This window comes from Notechis scutatus, chromosome 4 (assembly GCF_049901735.1).
Source record: "Notechis scutatus isolate UNSWTSFEM ecotype Mainland chromosome 4, rNotScu1.2, whole genome shotgun sequence".
Lineage (NCBI taxonomy): Eukaryota > Metazoa > Chordata > Lepidosauria > Squamata > Elapidae > Notechis > Notechis scutatus.
Window position 1 is genome coordinate 90,098,668 of NC_142012.1, and position 16,005 is coordinate 90,114,672.

At 42.4% G+C, this 16,005-nt stretch overlaps 1 protein-coding gene across 2 annotated transcripts in view; it reads right to left on the reverse strand.

The window, feature by feature from the left end:
- Positions 1-16,005, reverse strand: part of UNC5B (unc-5 netrin receptor B) — a 230,148-nt gene that overhangs the window by 34,636 nt on the left and 179,507 nt on the right. For both annotated transcript variants that reach the window (XM_087964090.1, XM_087964089.1), the window contains exons 4-7: positions 14,959-15,062; positions 6,435-6,615; positions 4,520-4,687; positions 1,404-1,568 (exon numbers count right to left, since the gene is read on the reverse strand). In XM_087964090.1, coding sequence (XP_087820216.1) covers positions 1,404-1,568; positions 4,520-4,687; positions 6,435-6,615; positions 14,959-15,062 — 618 coding nt within the window. The remainder of the gene's footprint in view (positions 1-1,403; positions 1,569-4,519; positions 4,688-6,434; positions 6,616-14,958; positions 15,063-16,005) is intronic.

Sequence of the window (16,005 nt, forward strand, 5' to 3'; positions counted from 1 at the left end):
GTCTCACTTAGCAACATAAATTTTGGGCTCAATCCTGGTTGTACGTCAAGGACTCGCTGTACTGAAAATTTCAGGTACTCATTAAAACTAACTAGCCAAATGAACATATCACGGCTTATTCCCGATCCTTTGATCTGGGACCTGATCCAGAAATAGTTTTGTACAAACACAAAAACGATATGTTATTTTCAGATGAAATGCTTGCTCTCTTCTTATGGCAGAATTTAGATCTGTCTAATAGTCTTTCTTCCTGCATTAATATTAAGGAATGTTAAATAGAAGGCCAAATATATCAAGTATGATACTTTCATTTGCTTGCAGAATATTAACCTTCAAGACTGATTCAAAATTAGTCAAGAAGAAGGGGCATTTTATTCACTAATTTTGACTACAGATTCTCAATCATTTTCCTGGTTTTTTTAAAAAAATGATGTATCTCGGAGAAGAAAATTTTGATCACACAAAAGTTGTTTTTTAATGAAATAGTCTAATACAGGTAGTTCTTGACTTATGACCAGTCCTTAGTGACTATTCGAAGTTATGCCCCAACCCGAAAAAGGTGACTTGGATCTGAAGTTGTGATGGACATCTCCCCCATAGTCACATGACCATATTTGATGACGATTTTGCCAAAAATTGGCAGTTACTTCCATTTTTTTGGCAAAATTGCATCAGTAATGAACCATTGGTTCACTTAACAACCATGGGGTTCCCTTAATGACCACAGCACTTCTTTTGTGATGGCTGCCATAGAATTCCCCATTTTACAATTGTTATGACCTACAACCAAAATGGGCAGGCTCCATTATAGTCGTAACTCAAGGACTCTTTTTATAATGAAGATGGAATTCTGTTGAATGATATGGACTTTCATTTCAAGCATTTGCTAGTTGAGCCAGAAGATACGTGAAAGTTGTTTTCACTGATTTTCAGTATCCACAGCTTGATCCCAAAGCATGTATCCTTGCAAATTGTTCCTACTTGAAATCCCAATCCATCAACCCGATCTGAAATGATTCACTGAAATAGCTGGTACAATGGCTTGTTTTATGCAGAACGTAGTATGAACCCAAACTTGCTGCTAGAAAGTACTCAGTAGGAGTCTGCACCCCATCACTGCTCTGTAAGTGTATAATGTTCCAGATTTGCAAGCATGAATATTATCCTATAAATGCCATAGCAATTTGTGGTTAAAGGACTAGTTTAGACTAAAACATTAAGACTACCCTAGAGAAGCTGGGAGCAGACAGAGTCAGCAATCATGTCTTACCAATCTTCTCAGACACACCTTCAGGAGGCGCCTCGCAGTTTACAAGGTCTTAAAAAGATCTCAATCATTCCCTTGAACATTTCTGACTCTTGATCTTAGCCCTCTCTTTCCCAGCCTGTGTACTTGAACTTACTTTGCATACATAGCCCATCGGTGCAATTTTTGGAATCAAGGAGGACGCCGCTACAGTCCTTGCCTCCATTTCGGGGAGATGGAGCCATGCATTCTCGGCTCCTCCAGTGCGTGCACTCGGTGCTACAGGCTGACCACTTGCTCCATTCAGTCCAAGCTCCATCTACTGCATTGCCAAAAAAAAAAAAAAAAAGGACACATGAGCACCGAGAAAGCTAATTAAAAATCCATGGGCCCAAAAGGGGAAGCTGGTCAAATGGGCTATTTCAGAAGGCCTTTGTTTTTGGTTTGGTTTTTTTGGGTGGTGGTGGTTCTGCAGATCAGGGCTGGTACAGGTAGTCCTCAAGTTACGAATGTAACTGAGCCTGCCCATTCCATTCGTAACCCGAGGATTCATGGGAGTGAATCTCATACCTTGAACAAGATCACTCCCTTCTTTCACCCACACATTTGCTAATCGAATGAGAGTCTTGTTAAGTGCACATGAAGTATTTTAGGGTGGGGAAGGCCATGGGGGCCTGCTGATGGAACATCTGCTTAAGACCACCCAAGGCATCTTGGCCCCCAGAGGCTCCATTTCGGCCTGCAACAGCCTGGGGGAGGTCCACGGAGGGTGGAACAGGGCTTTTGAGGGGCGGATCTTCCCCTTGGAAGCTCCATTTTAGCTGGCAACAGGCCGGGCACGGCCTTTGGAGTCCCAAATGGGGCTTCTGTGGGGTGGATCATCTCCTCAGAAGCTCCATTTTGGCCTGCAACATGCTGGACTAATGTTGTAGAGCCTCTGAGGTTGTTTGTAAGGGCAAACAACTGCCGTGGTGCTGCAAGATTCATAGTTTCAGGCCTTGTTCATAAACGCTAGGGTGCATTGTTCACATAACTTTGAACGTTTGCTAAGGGAACACTCATAACCGGGGGACTATTTGTATTAATTTTTGAATTTGGCATTAAAATCATGATGATTATGATGTTGCAATTGCTTTAATTTTAGTGTTTGCACACTATTTAAAATTCTCTCAGACTGACGTAGTAGACAATAATTTCCTTCTTATTTATGCAATTTATTATTTGCTGCTGGGCTAAGATACCAAGATCTGCCTATGGTTATCTGGTATGATAAAGGGGATATATGTAATCTAAAATAAAAAAAACTGTATACTTCATAGGTCATAATTCTGGCTACCGCAAAGTGTTCTTGCAAACATTTTCAAATTCTAATCTCAATTTATCATAAGATATAAATTCAAAATCCATACCAAATGGAACAAATTCATCAAGCAAATGCATTTCACAGCCTGATTTATCTTAGGGTCCAGCATCCTGTCATAAACTATATGCATTTTACTCCTGAAGCTGGCAAAAACAGCAACTAGATTAAAATGTCCTGGATTCTCACAAAGCAGCTTTTACTGTTTTCCTTACTATGATATTTATCCTATTTTTTTCTCTCCGGGCTACAAGTGTAAGAAGATTGTTCTTTTTGCCTGTACTTTGAAATAGTATGTCTTGCTGCTAGCAGATGCTGTGACATTTACAGGAGATTATGAGAATTACAGTGCAACATTTGAAGGGCACCAGGTTGGGAAAACCTAGTATAACGTTTTGATTTTGTTGCCCATCTGGGAAATAAAACAAAACCATATGTTGAATGATAGCCATCTTGTAATTCCTGTCAGATCCACAGTACGAGCCTCAAAACTAGCTTGGCCTCCTTGTGTCAAGAAAACAACAACAAGATGTATTATTTCAATCAAACAGATGACTCAACGAGCAATATTTACTCCTTATTCCAGAGGCCTGAGAAAGAAAATGAAAGAAAAAGGAGGAGAAGGCCACCTTACATGGCCTTGCATCATCTTTCAAGGTCTCTAAAGCATATCTAAGGAAATGTGAGGACTTCCTCAGTTATCTCTCCAGATGTCAGTTCAGAGGAAGACGAACCAGTTCTAAGCACATCTGGAGGGGAGTTGGTTATTGGCTCCAAGCAGCCAGTTTGAGAGGAATTTGGCCAGGGGTGGGATTTTACTGGTTCGGACCAGTTCAGGCGAACCAGTAGTTCTGGTGATCATTTGGCCTCACCAACTCACTCCTGCCCTTTTCCTGTGCTTTATTTCCTTGTTTGTGAGCACAGCTGATTCGTGCGGCAAAGTGGTTTGCCGCACCTCAGCTGTTTTAGTCACTGGGGCTGCAACAGAAGGTAAGTATTATAGCTAAAAATGGTCTTTTCTAAATGCTGGGCACAATTTGGCTCAAGCACAGGACAGCCCTGAGGCTTCAGGTGGAAAAAAAAGCATACAGCTATAGACGATCAAGGATGAGGAAACCTGCTGCATCTGATCCAAGAACACGTTAGGGCAGAGAAAAGGCAGGAGCAGAGAAGATCAGCCAGATTACTCCATGAGGAGGCAGCCTCACCCTTCTTGTTGGGCTGCATTGGAAGCTGGCTATTATTTAGCACAGCAGGCGGATGGAAACGATGCTGGGAACAACATGTTCGCTTCCCAGCTGTGTGTTTTCTGGTCGTTGTGATTCTTGCCTTCCTTTCGATTGACATCATGCCTTGACTTGGATCGGGCCTTGTGAACTCTGGACTTTTCTTGCCTCATGAACCCTCTTGTATTGTGGATTTGATTTTGCCTGGTGGGTTTATTTTGATTGGGAAACTTTCAAGTGCCTTGTGGACTCATTGGCCATTGCTCTGTGGACTAGCATCGGTATGCTTTTGGGTTGACTTAATTGGGACAGTTCTAGGGTTTGGGTGAAGGGAGGGTGTGTGTGTGTGTGTGTGTGTGTGTGTGTGTGTGTGTGTGACATTACAGGAAGGCAAATATTCATAAAAATAGTTGGGACTTTGCTGGTCAAGAAGTAAAGTCAGGAGCAGATGGCAAATAATTGCTTCAGAGGAGCAGAAGAGTACATTGACCATCCTTCAGATCAGAAACAGCAAAGGAAATATTTTCAAAAATGACTCATCTTTTTCCTTATGACAGAAGCTCAAAATTCAAGATCAGAGGCTCAACTCTGAGTAACTTCATTATTAGCCTTCTAGAGCAGGATAAACAAGTGCCTAATTCATGCAAAAGATCTGAAAAGCAATATCCTCCCCCCAGGTGTACCTACCTGGGCACATGGTGGTGCAGGCAAGCTTCTGGAAAGATTGTCCCTCACAAATAGAGCCGCCATTGAGTGGTGCTGGATTGGTGCAGGTGCGAGTACGCTTCTGCCACCCACGGCCACAACGGTTGCTGCACGAGGACCAATCTGACCAGGTAGACCAGCCGCCATTCACTAGGAGCGAGGAAGGAAACAAAAACAAATAAAGTGAGGGGGAAAAAACTGAAACCCAACCTCCTGACAAATCCTCTTTTCTCTCAGCCAAATTATACACGGCCATTTCCCCACATGGAAAAACTACAACAAATACATGGGAGATGCTCTATACCAGGGGTGTCCAACCTTGGCAACTTTAAGCCTGGAGGACTTCAACTCCCAGAATTCCCCAGCCAGCTTTGCTGGCTGGGGAATTCTGGGAGTTGAAGTCCTCCAGGCTTAAAGTTGCCAAGGTTGGACACCCTGCTCTATACTGTAGGCAACTCCTTAGACCAGGAGGTGGGATTAAAATCGTTTTACCACTGGTTTGGTGGGCATGGCTTGGTGGGTGTGCTTTGCCTTACGCGCACAGCTTTCCACACACCAGCTGAGGCCTGCAGCGCCAATCAGCTGAGAGAATAAAGAAGAGAAACACATGGGGGTTGGTGGGAGGGCCGATCCTGCTTTTCTCTCCTTTCTCCTCTCAGATGATCATCGGAGGCTTATTTTACTACCAGATCAGCCAAACCGCTCCAAACCGGTAACATACCACCAACTGCCTTAGACATGCAGCAGTTGTTCATCATAATAATTAACATTCTTCTGGAAGATATCATTTGGTTTCCTATAATCAGAGCAATCAAGAGGCTAAGTATAAGACAGAGTTAAAACCAAAGGGGGCTATTTCTGAGACAATATGACAACTAGTCATATTGTCAATGATATAAGGAAGGTTAGAGGAATACATAGTTCAACAGAGCTCTGGGAATATGGTCGGAATTTGATGAGAATTTGGCTGAAGAAATTAAACCGAGCAAATCCTTCAGAGAATTAGGGAAAGTGACACGGATCAGTTCACAAAGGTACCAGCCTTAGTCCTCAGCAAATCCTGGTAACAGAAGGAAAGATTCATGTCTGAAAAACTGAATTGTTGCTGAATATCTGCTTGGAAATCCTAGTCTGTGGAGACAACTAATAAAGGCAATTAAGATAAGCCTGTTGAGCAAAGACATTCTTCATGTTGACTCTAAGGTTGCCTTTTGCTTGCTCTTCATATTTCAGATGATAAATCAGGACAGCTAACAGTACATCACAATTGGGTTCCATCTGGTAAGATTGGGAAATGATTGTTTCCGTAAGTTACTCTGAGAAGTCCTGTAAATTTCACCAGAAATAGCATCCTTCTTTCTCCGGCTTGCCTATTCCTGCTTCCAATCAAGAAATGTGAAAGCCTTTTGTACATCTTTGTTAAATGTACCTAGTTGTTAATTAAACCAAAGACCTATGTTGCAATTTCATGCGTGCTTGTAAGGCTACAAGTCCTGAATGAAACCAATGAGATTGGGTTCGGAATGAGCGGTGCACAAGATGGGGTCCCATTTCAAATGCCTGCATAAATCAAATAAACATAATGGCAGAGTGGTCTCCTTTGAGTCCTGTGCAGACCCTGACAACTTCGTAGACGTGTCTATGCTCCTTTTCTTAGCAACAACATTGAACCGGTTTTTCATTATCTCCTTCCAGTATGATATTTTATCTTCTAAAACCATATCCCTTACATTTCCTGATGGTTTCCCAACCCAAAACGATGAGTCTGGACTTGCTTAACGTTTGTAAGGTTTGTAAGGTTAGCAACTGCAGCAACCTGTATTCCTGGCATTTTCCCATAAACCATTTCATTTACCCAGACTCCCCCTTCACCCCCAAGTTCTCAACAAATTATTACCGTAAACAATGATTGTGGCTGTGGTGCTCCGCCGTTTGGCAACAATGTTTTTTGCCACGCAGGTGTAGTTGCCCGTATCGGACAGCCTAGCCTGCTTGATGATAAGATTGTTATCTATGGTTATCAGGAAGTTTGTGTCCTGAGAAGCATCAATCACATCCTCGTTCTTCAGCCACTCTACCTATATTAAGTTTCGGAAAGAGAAAAAGGAAAATGAGATGATAAAAGGTTGGGGCAGGCAGAAAACAAAAGAAAAAACTGTCAATTCTGAAGCGAACCTGGCATCTTTTGCTGACTCATAGTTGGCATGAAGCCTGAGAGGGGGAAGGGGGGGAAGGAAGTAGATAGACCCGGCAATGGTCAAAACAAAAGGGTTTCCTGTGGGAACCAAGGTCATCCCCACAGGTGGCTGCTGAAGGAGGAGAGGAGGGACCAAGCAGCCTGCCAGCTATTTTGTTTGTTTGTTTATTTATTTATTTAAATTATAAGAATACAACATGGTGCAGCTGATCTGGCATTACAATTGTTATACATGTATACATTTTATTTCATCATTTATAATCTCCTTATTTGATACGTTATTTATTGATTATTCTAATCATCATAGCTACTTATGTTCTGACCTTGCTTTCTTCTATGTAACCATTAATAAAATTCATTCCATGTTTCACAGTTTTTAGATTCTCCTTTGTTGTTTAATTCTAGAGTTATCTGATCCTGCACATGCCATCATTTTTCTTATCTCTGTTTCTGAAGGTATGTTTTCATTTTTCCAATATTGTGTATATATTGTTCTAGCCGTCGTCAATACATGTACTATTAGATACATTAAACCCTTCCTATATTTTTCTGATATTATTCCTAGGAGAAAAAAAAATCCAGTTTAAATGGAATACACTCTCCCACTATTTCTTCCCACTATATATTCAATGGACAATGTGACCAGTGACATCTTGGAGGGGGCGAAATTTTGCTCTTTTGATTAGATGAAAACCGCAGGAACTTTCAGAGTTGGTTTTCACCAACTATGTCGATATGATGTATCCAATAAACATGTTCTTTGAGGAATCTACCTGCCCCAGAATTCTGCTTTTGATGGGTGCATTGCTCAGAACGCTGACAAAGGCAATGATAGCTCTTATCATTAGAAATAAAAATTAAATACCCTCCCCCCCAAATAGTTCCTTCTACTACAACAGCAACTTAAAGCTGGCAAATTTGTGATTGTCTTTGAAGTGTAGCCTTCTCTGAGAAGCCTGGGCCATTTGCCACCCAAAATCGATAAGGAATTACAGAGGCCCAAGACGGGTGGTCCTCAACTTACAACACTTTGTTTAGTGGCTGTTCAAAATTACAATGACACTGAAAAAAAAGGAACTTATGACCGTTTTTCATACTTACGATCTCCATGCTGACGTGATCAAAATTCAGACCCTTGGCAACTGACTCATATTTATGACCATGTTTGCCCTGTCCTGGGGTCATGTGATTATTTTCTTGCGATCTTCTGACAAGCAAAATCAACGGGGAAGCCAAATTCATTTAACAACCATGTTACTAACTTAACAACAGCAGAGATTCGCTTAACAAATGTGGTGAGAAAAATTGTAAAGTGGAGCATAACTCATTTAACCAATTTCTCACTTAGCAATGTAAGTTCTGGGCTCAACTGTAGTCATAAGTTGAGGACTACCCATACACATGGCGAGTACAAATGGCGTTTTGCCTTATGTAGCACATAGTGGAAAGGCCCAACTGGTACTTGTGACTTATAAATATGGCATGAGAGGTATGTACACAATTATTTCATGCTGTTGCAAGCAATTGCCATAAAATGATAGCTCAGTAAATTGGAAGAGATGTGATATAGAAAGAATGCAAAAATACACCTGGTTTTGCTCATTATTTGAGAAAGGGTGGTTTTTCTTATGTACAGGCAGTTCTATTTTTAACTTTGTTTTGAAAGGGTTGGGTCTGGAATGGCCTAATTTGTCTGGCTGTTTGTTTGCAAAGTAGCAAAGACCAGATCATTCCTTGGCTGCATTTATATTCCGCTTTGCCTTATTTTGCCAAAGTCACATTATGAAAGACACGAGTCTCAGGCCAGGACTCTGCTTAACAAACCATCCCTGTCAAAGAAATTCTGGGAAGGAAGGGAGGGAGGAAGAGAAAGAAGACAGGAAGGAAGGAAGGAAGGAAGGCATGAAGGATAGGGTGGGAGGGAAGGAAGGAAGGAGGGAAAAGGGTGGGTGGTAGGAAGGGAGGAAGGAAGGAAGGAAAGAAAAGAGTGGGAGGGAAGAAAGGAAGGAAGGAAGGAAGGAAGGAAGGAAGGAAGGAAGGAAGGAAGGAAGGAAGGAAGGAAGGAAGGCAAAGGGTGGGAGGGAGGGAGGGAGGGAGGGAGAAAGGAAGGAAGGGAGGAAGGAAGGAAGGAAGGAAAGAAGGAAGGAAGGAAAAGGGAAGGCAGAAAGGAAGGAAGGGAGGGAGGGAGGGAAAAGGGTGGGAGGGAGGAAGAAAAGAAAGAAGGCAGGCAGGAAGGAAGGACAAGGGTGGGAAGGAAGGAAAGAAGGAAGGAAGGAAGGAAGGAAGGAAGGAAGGAAGGAAGGAAGGAAGGAAGGAAAAGGGTGGGAGGGAAGGAAGGAAAAGGGTGGGAGGGAAGGAAGGAAGGAAGGAAGGAAGGAAGGAAGGAAGGAAGGAAGGAAGGAAGGAAGGAAAAAGGGTGGGGGAGGGGGAAAGGAAGGAAAGAAAGAAGGAAGGAAGGAAAAGGGTGGGAGGGAAAGAAGGAAGGAAAGAAGGAAAAGGGAAGGAAGGAAGGAAGGAAGGAAGGAAAAGGGTGGGAAGGAAGGAAGGAAAAGGGTGGGGGAGGGGAAAGGAAGGAAAGAAAGAAGGAAGGAAGGAAGGAAGGAAGGAAGGAAGGAAGGAAGGAAGGAAGGAAGGAAAAGGGTGGGAGGGAAGAAAGGAAAGAAAGAAGGAAAAGGGAAGGAAGGAAGGAAGGAAGGAAAAGGGTGGGAGGGAAGGAAGGAAAGAAAGAAGGAAAAGGGTGGGGGAGGGGAAAGGAAAGAAAGAAGGAAGGAAGGAAGGAAGGAAGGAAGGAAGGAAGGAAAAGGGTGGGAGGGAGAGAAGGCAGACAGGCAGGGAAGAAAAAAGGAAGGAAGGAAAGAAGGAAATGCAAACCCAATTACTATTGTCTGTATATGTTCTAAATTGATAGACCATGTGAGTGAAGTAATCATTAAACTGTCATTGCTCCTGCAATTAGAAGTTTTCTGCAGAACCACCAAGACATCATGATGGTAATCTTCACCCTCTCATGGCTCCAGAATCTATGCATGCGGTGCCAGAATGGAACCATTCCTTTATCCTAATCCTGATGTTCAAAATCACAAATATACTGACAAATATAGAGACCACAGTTTTTGGACATCCCTTCCCTGCCGCATCATGTGCTCATTCTTGAAACTTAGCAAGCTTTTAATAGAAAAATAAGAAGCAGTCCGAGCAAATGCCCAACCTTTGCACTGCATCAGTTTTTTTATGCAGATCTCAGTTAGTGGGAACCAAAGTCTGCAGCGGAGGAGAAGAAATTACGTCCAGAGCAGAAGGCCATGGATTGTTGATCTTGCCAAGCGCTAATGGTTCTTTTGCTATCCCCTTCTCGGCAAACAATTTGTTCAGTGTTTTCTTTACTAAATTCTGTCAGGGGTTAATGGCTGATCAGCCTATGTAGGTGGCAGGATGGAACAGGTGTTGAGGTTAAGCACATTATTAGATGTCAGAATAACAGATCCACTGCCTAAAATAAACACTTCTGCTGAATAATGAAAACAGACGGGGCCCCAGCGTGGTGCTATCCATCACAATCCCACTCCATCTTCACCTGGCAACTCATTTCCCTAACAGGCTCACTTTCGGACCATAAACATCTGCCTGCTAGGTGCCAACATTCACAGCTGGAATTTTACTGCAGTTATAGAGACTCAAGGAAAGTAGCCTGCATCTCGGAGGTATAAGCTGAAGACAGGAGGTGATGGCTGGGCAGAAATTCTGGGTGAGGCCGAAACTTCGCATGATTTATTAACCATCTGCAATGGGAAAAATGATACGTTTCCCCTATCATTATTCACCTTCCCAAAGCACTTTCAAGGGGAAGCACAGATGTGCCCAGCTGTGGGAGGAAGGCAGGAGGTTTTTCATTACCAACTGCCTGCAAATTAGTAGAAAATATATCTCAGCAACCGAAATTCGTAAAACAATTTTTTAAATTAATAATAGAGGAAAGAAAGAAGGAAGGTCAGGAGATGCATATCTAAACCAATATATCTAATGAGAGATTACAAATTTCTGTGGGAGGTAAGAAAACAGTTTAACTGAAGAATCAAAAAGCAAAGGTAGTCCTCAACTTATCGCCACAATTGAGCCCAACATTTCTGCTGCTAAGTGAGACAAGTTGTTAAGTGAGTTTTGCCCCAGTTTACCCCACTTTCTTGCCAAAACTGTTAAGTGAATCACTGCAGTTGTTAAGATAGTAACATGGTTGTTAAGATCCTGGGACAATGAAACTGTCATAAATATGAGTCAGCTGCCAAGCATCTCTCATGCCCCTGTCGGATTCCCGAGCGGGAGGCCGAGCAGCTGACACGGAGTGGGAGTGTGGCTCTGGTGGCTGTGGAAGAAACTGGAGAAGTGCAAAGTCCAGCTGGACAGACCAGGGGAGAAGTAGAGCAAGGCAGAGGGAATTCAGAGGAAGACCCAGGCCCACCCCCTCTTAGGGCATGCAGGGAGGAATGGAGAAGGGAGCAATGTGAGTTGTGTGGCTTACGGGGGAGGAAAGGGCCCTGATTCCCTTCATTAGCTGCAGCTGAGAACACAGTGTTTAAAAAGGGAGGTTGCGCACAGCAACTGGTTGGAAACAAATCGTGTATTATTTTGTTTTGTCAAGGCTTATCTGGGTTCCTGGCATCTTCCCAACTGTGTGTGTTTTGTTGGCCTTTGAAGTCTGCAATTCCTTAATTGCTGCAACATGGTTTATGTGGATTTTTATTTACAGTTTATATATACTTTGTTTTTGGACTGAATTTCTTCCACTTAAAGACTGTTCTTGGGAGAGATTTTTCTCCAGCTGAAGTTAACCTGGACTGGGGGAAAAGTTGGAGGTATTAAAAAGACTTTTCTTATGTGACTGTGTTGCCTTTGTGCCACGCCCCAGGTCATCATAGCATCTGAATTTTGATCATGTGACCATAGAGATGCTGCAACGGTTGTAAGTGTGAAAAATGGTCATAAGTCACTTTTATTTCAGTGCCGTCAAATGGTCACTAAATGAACTGTTATAAACCGAGGACTACCTGTATTTTCCTAGCACAAGTCCAGGAGGAATAACTCTACAATTACCAAGAAGGATTTAGATATGGAGAACCTCAATTCTGGGGGCTTTTAAAATTTGGCCCAGATTTTTTTTCCCCAGGACTTTTCCCAGGCAAGCAACCATAGATCTCCAGAAATTGTGTAGCCATGCTGTCCTCATTGCACTGAGATATGTCGCAGGCAGCCTTGGCCCCCAATTCAATGTCTCATTCTATTTTCATCGGTATTGGGACTGATGGCTGTTTTAACTATGCCACATGCCTAATGTGAGTCAATCCTCTTGAAAGGCACAGAAAATATCGAAGCTCTCATAACCCAGACTATGAGCCCGATTAAACTTATCCCAACCGCCTAATAGGACAATATGAATGAAAGAAAGCTTTATGCTCCGAGTTTCTTGCAAAGAAATGATTCACCATATCAGGCTGCCTTTCAGGATTCCACTCAAGGGAATTTACTTATTTATTTGGTTGGTGGCTGGTTTATATCCTCTGTTTCTACTCTGGCAAGGCAGCTAATAAAGAGTAGAGAACAAAAATAGAATATGCAAACAGACTAAAATAGACTTAAAATTTACTGGGAAATAGTTAGCAAAATAAAGTGACAGTTAAAAGCCGGGTGGAAGAGATACAGTCTTATAGATTTTTAAAAGACTGAGTGATGAGAGGCCAGTAACAACCTCCTGGGAAGTGGGCTCCATAGCTTGCAGGCAGGACACGCCATTTCTTCTTTGGGGAATTTTTCTGTTTCCTTGACCTGCTGTTACACGACAAATATATTGTGGGTGGATGCTCAACTACTTGAACATAATAATTTTCCAAGCTAATATGAGAAGAGATGAAGAATCAGAATCAACAGTGATGAAAAGCACATAGTATCTAAAAAGGAGATGGCCATCCAACTAACTGTTGTGATCCATCTGCAGCCTGCAGAAACGGCAACAGAATCGGACAGTGGGGAAGAACATGGGCCAGTCTGGGAGTCTGGAGAGGATTCGGATGAGGGTCCATGCAGAGATGGGGCCAGGACCATCTGGGAGTGGTGTGCTGACTCTGGAGCCTTTGGAGTCTGGCAGCAGCGAGGCAGAGGACCCAGGGGAGCCTATTCCCGATGCGTGTGTGTGCAGAGCTGCTAGAAGGCAAGAGCAGCTGAGACAAAATGGGTGACTTGGGAGTAAGGCTGGGAGATGATTGCACCTCCCATAAGATATAAAGGGACAGGAGCCTTTGCAGGAAGCAATGTTGTTCGCTCTGTTCGGATTAAGCCTTGGACTTTGTATTTCGTTTGTCTTTTTACAGTTAATTTGGCACTCTAGTTGTTGGCAGCAATTCAAAGGAGATAAAGGTGGGTGCTTATCTTGAGAGACTGTTTGGGACTCATTATGGGCTGGGAATGAACATAATTCCCAGGGTTGAAATAAAAAGAGAGTTGTTTGGACTAAGAGTGTGCTTAATTACGGTCTCAGGGAGCCTTGGTCAGAACACAAACAGAGAAAACATCCCAGGGTTTTCCCCAATTTAGGCTCAACCTCAGATGTGTGCCTCTCCTTTTTTTTTTAACCAGACGCCTCTACTACTCTAGTCTTCCCCAGCACAGACCTTTCAAATGTACAGGTAGTCCTCAACTTACAGCAATTCATTTAGTGACCTTTCAAAATTACAGTGGCATTGAAAAAAGTGACTTATGACCATTTACGGCCAGTGCCACATTCCCATAATCACGTGATCAAAATGAGGCACCTGGTAACCGGTTCATATTTAGGATGGTTGCAGGGTCCCGGGTTCATGGGATCATCTTTTGCGACCCCCCCCCCAACCAGTGAAGTCAATGGAGAATCCAGTTTCACTTAACAACTGTGTGACTAAATTAACAACTGCAGTGATGCACTTAACAACTGTGGCAGGAAAGGTCATAAAATGGGGCAAAACTCACGTCACAAATAGCGACAGAAATTTTGGACTCAACTATGGTCATAAGTCAAGGACTACCTGTATGTGACTGCAACTCACATAACGCCCATCCATGCTAAATTACAAGTTAGTAATTGTGCCAAGCTGGTGTAATAATCAGTTCAGAGTTTCATCGAAATCCTTTCTCTTCCTTTCTTGGGATGCTCAGCTGGATGTTTGCAACTCTGCATTAGGAAATATTTCTACCCTTTCTCCCAAAAATCCGAGGACATTCTTGCAATCTCTCATATTTAATTCTCCCAAATCTCATATCGCTCTCATATTTAATTCTCACAAATCCCCTTTTGGCTCGGCTGGCTGTAAAAGGAAGTCCAGCTCAAAGGCAGCTACTGAAATTTATGACTGAGTCAAGATCTCAGCCATTGGAACAGTGGTGGGTTTAAATTATTTTTACCACTGTTTCGGTGGGCGTAGCTTGGTGGGCACGCTTTGTGTGTGTGCAGAGGCTTTCCTACTAACCTTCTCCTGCAATCCTGCACTCTCCCCCTGTGTCATCAACAGCTGACGCGCAGCAATCCGCTGTGCCGCGCGAAGCAGCTGAGGTTGAAAAGCAGCAAATAAAAGTAGTATAAAGCAATGAGTACTGAAAGATCCTAACCTACCAACAGGGATAACAACAAAGGAGTAACATATAGCACTGCAACTACAGTACAGGTTGGGATGTTTTCCTGAGCTTTTGAGAAACAAACCAGGCACAAAAAAATGAGGAAAACCCTTGGTGGAATGGGCATGCAATTTAGCAAACAGGTGTTACAACTGTAAGAATGTGAGTAGATGTGGGTTATTATGAATTATCAGTAGCCCTCGACTTACGACTTCAATTGAGCCTGGCAATTATGATCACAAGTCATGATGGCTATAAAGCAGGTCACTATGGGACCAGACCCATTTTTATGACCTGTTTTGCAGTGGTCATTAAGCAAACCCATTGTTTTCCCTGTGAGACAACTGCAAGCAAATGCTGGTTTTTGACAAAAGCGTTATAAGTTGGGTTCAGGTGACCATGGGAAGGGGCGATGTCAGAACTTCCAAACCGGGTCATAAATCACTTTTGGGGGAGATGGTTGTAACTTCAAACGATTACTAAGTGACAGATTGTAAATTTTGAGAACTGCCTGTAATCTCTGTTTTGCTCACAGGAAAGCTTTCCCAGATGACCGCCATTGATTCTCCTCACTCAGTGGCCATCTTACCTCAGCAGTTGGCACTCCTTCAGGAGGTCGGCACTGCAGAAGGACTTCATGATCAAGAGGGACCTCTTTCCCCAGTGGCTCCTGGTCAAAGTTCTTCCTCAGATCTAAGGACAGGAAAGATATAAAACCCACCAGCATTAGCCGTGATGCTTACAGTGCAATTTAAAAAGTACAGGGCAAGTTACCTTAAGCCTAAAGAGGCCAAGGCCTATTATTTTTTCCTACACTTGAAAAGCCTCAATGTCAGATCTCTTAGAAGTTTGGCCCAAAAAAATTTGCGTAATTTCTATCTAAAGGTATGAAAGATAAACAAAGAGACATCAAAAGATGAATGTATTTCTTCATATTTTGAAGAACATTCCATTATTTGAAATATTAAAATGGAATGTGTTTCAAAGCAGGGTGGAATTTCAGCTCACCAGAAACTAAAAGAATAACTACTGAACAAAAAATAGGCCTTCTATAGTTTCTTTCCTTGACTTGGTGGGTCAATATTTTTATCCTTATCAATGGTGCTCCTTGGCAAAACAATTCAGTCGCTTTGGCGTTTTGCAGGAAATTGGTCAGGCTTTCTGGATTCCAGACATTTAGCAAAACCAGAAACAAAAGGGTTCCTTTTGTGACCCGAAACTAAAATATCTCACGAAAAAGTTTGGAGAATATTCAGGAAGCACATGTTTTTATGAAAGAACTGTCATTTCTGTTCAGTTCGGATACTGAAAACAAATTACCGAATGCAGGATTTTAAATGTCAAGCATGGTGGGAGCTTCCAATTGATGGTTTTTCAGATTCTCTGAAACATCTATAGTACCTGAACATCTCTTTAATGAGGAACATCACTACAACAACCCATAAGAAAAGATAGGTGTCAAGAAATAATCAGTAGGTGGCGCTAAGATCTACTAAATTCCTCCCAAACATTTTGACAAACTAAGGCCCTAAATATATATATGTTTTCCCAAACAATTATTTTTGAGGATGATTATGATGAATACACTGATGATAATTTGTAACCTAACTTCATGAAATGGGTTCTGCAATGATTA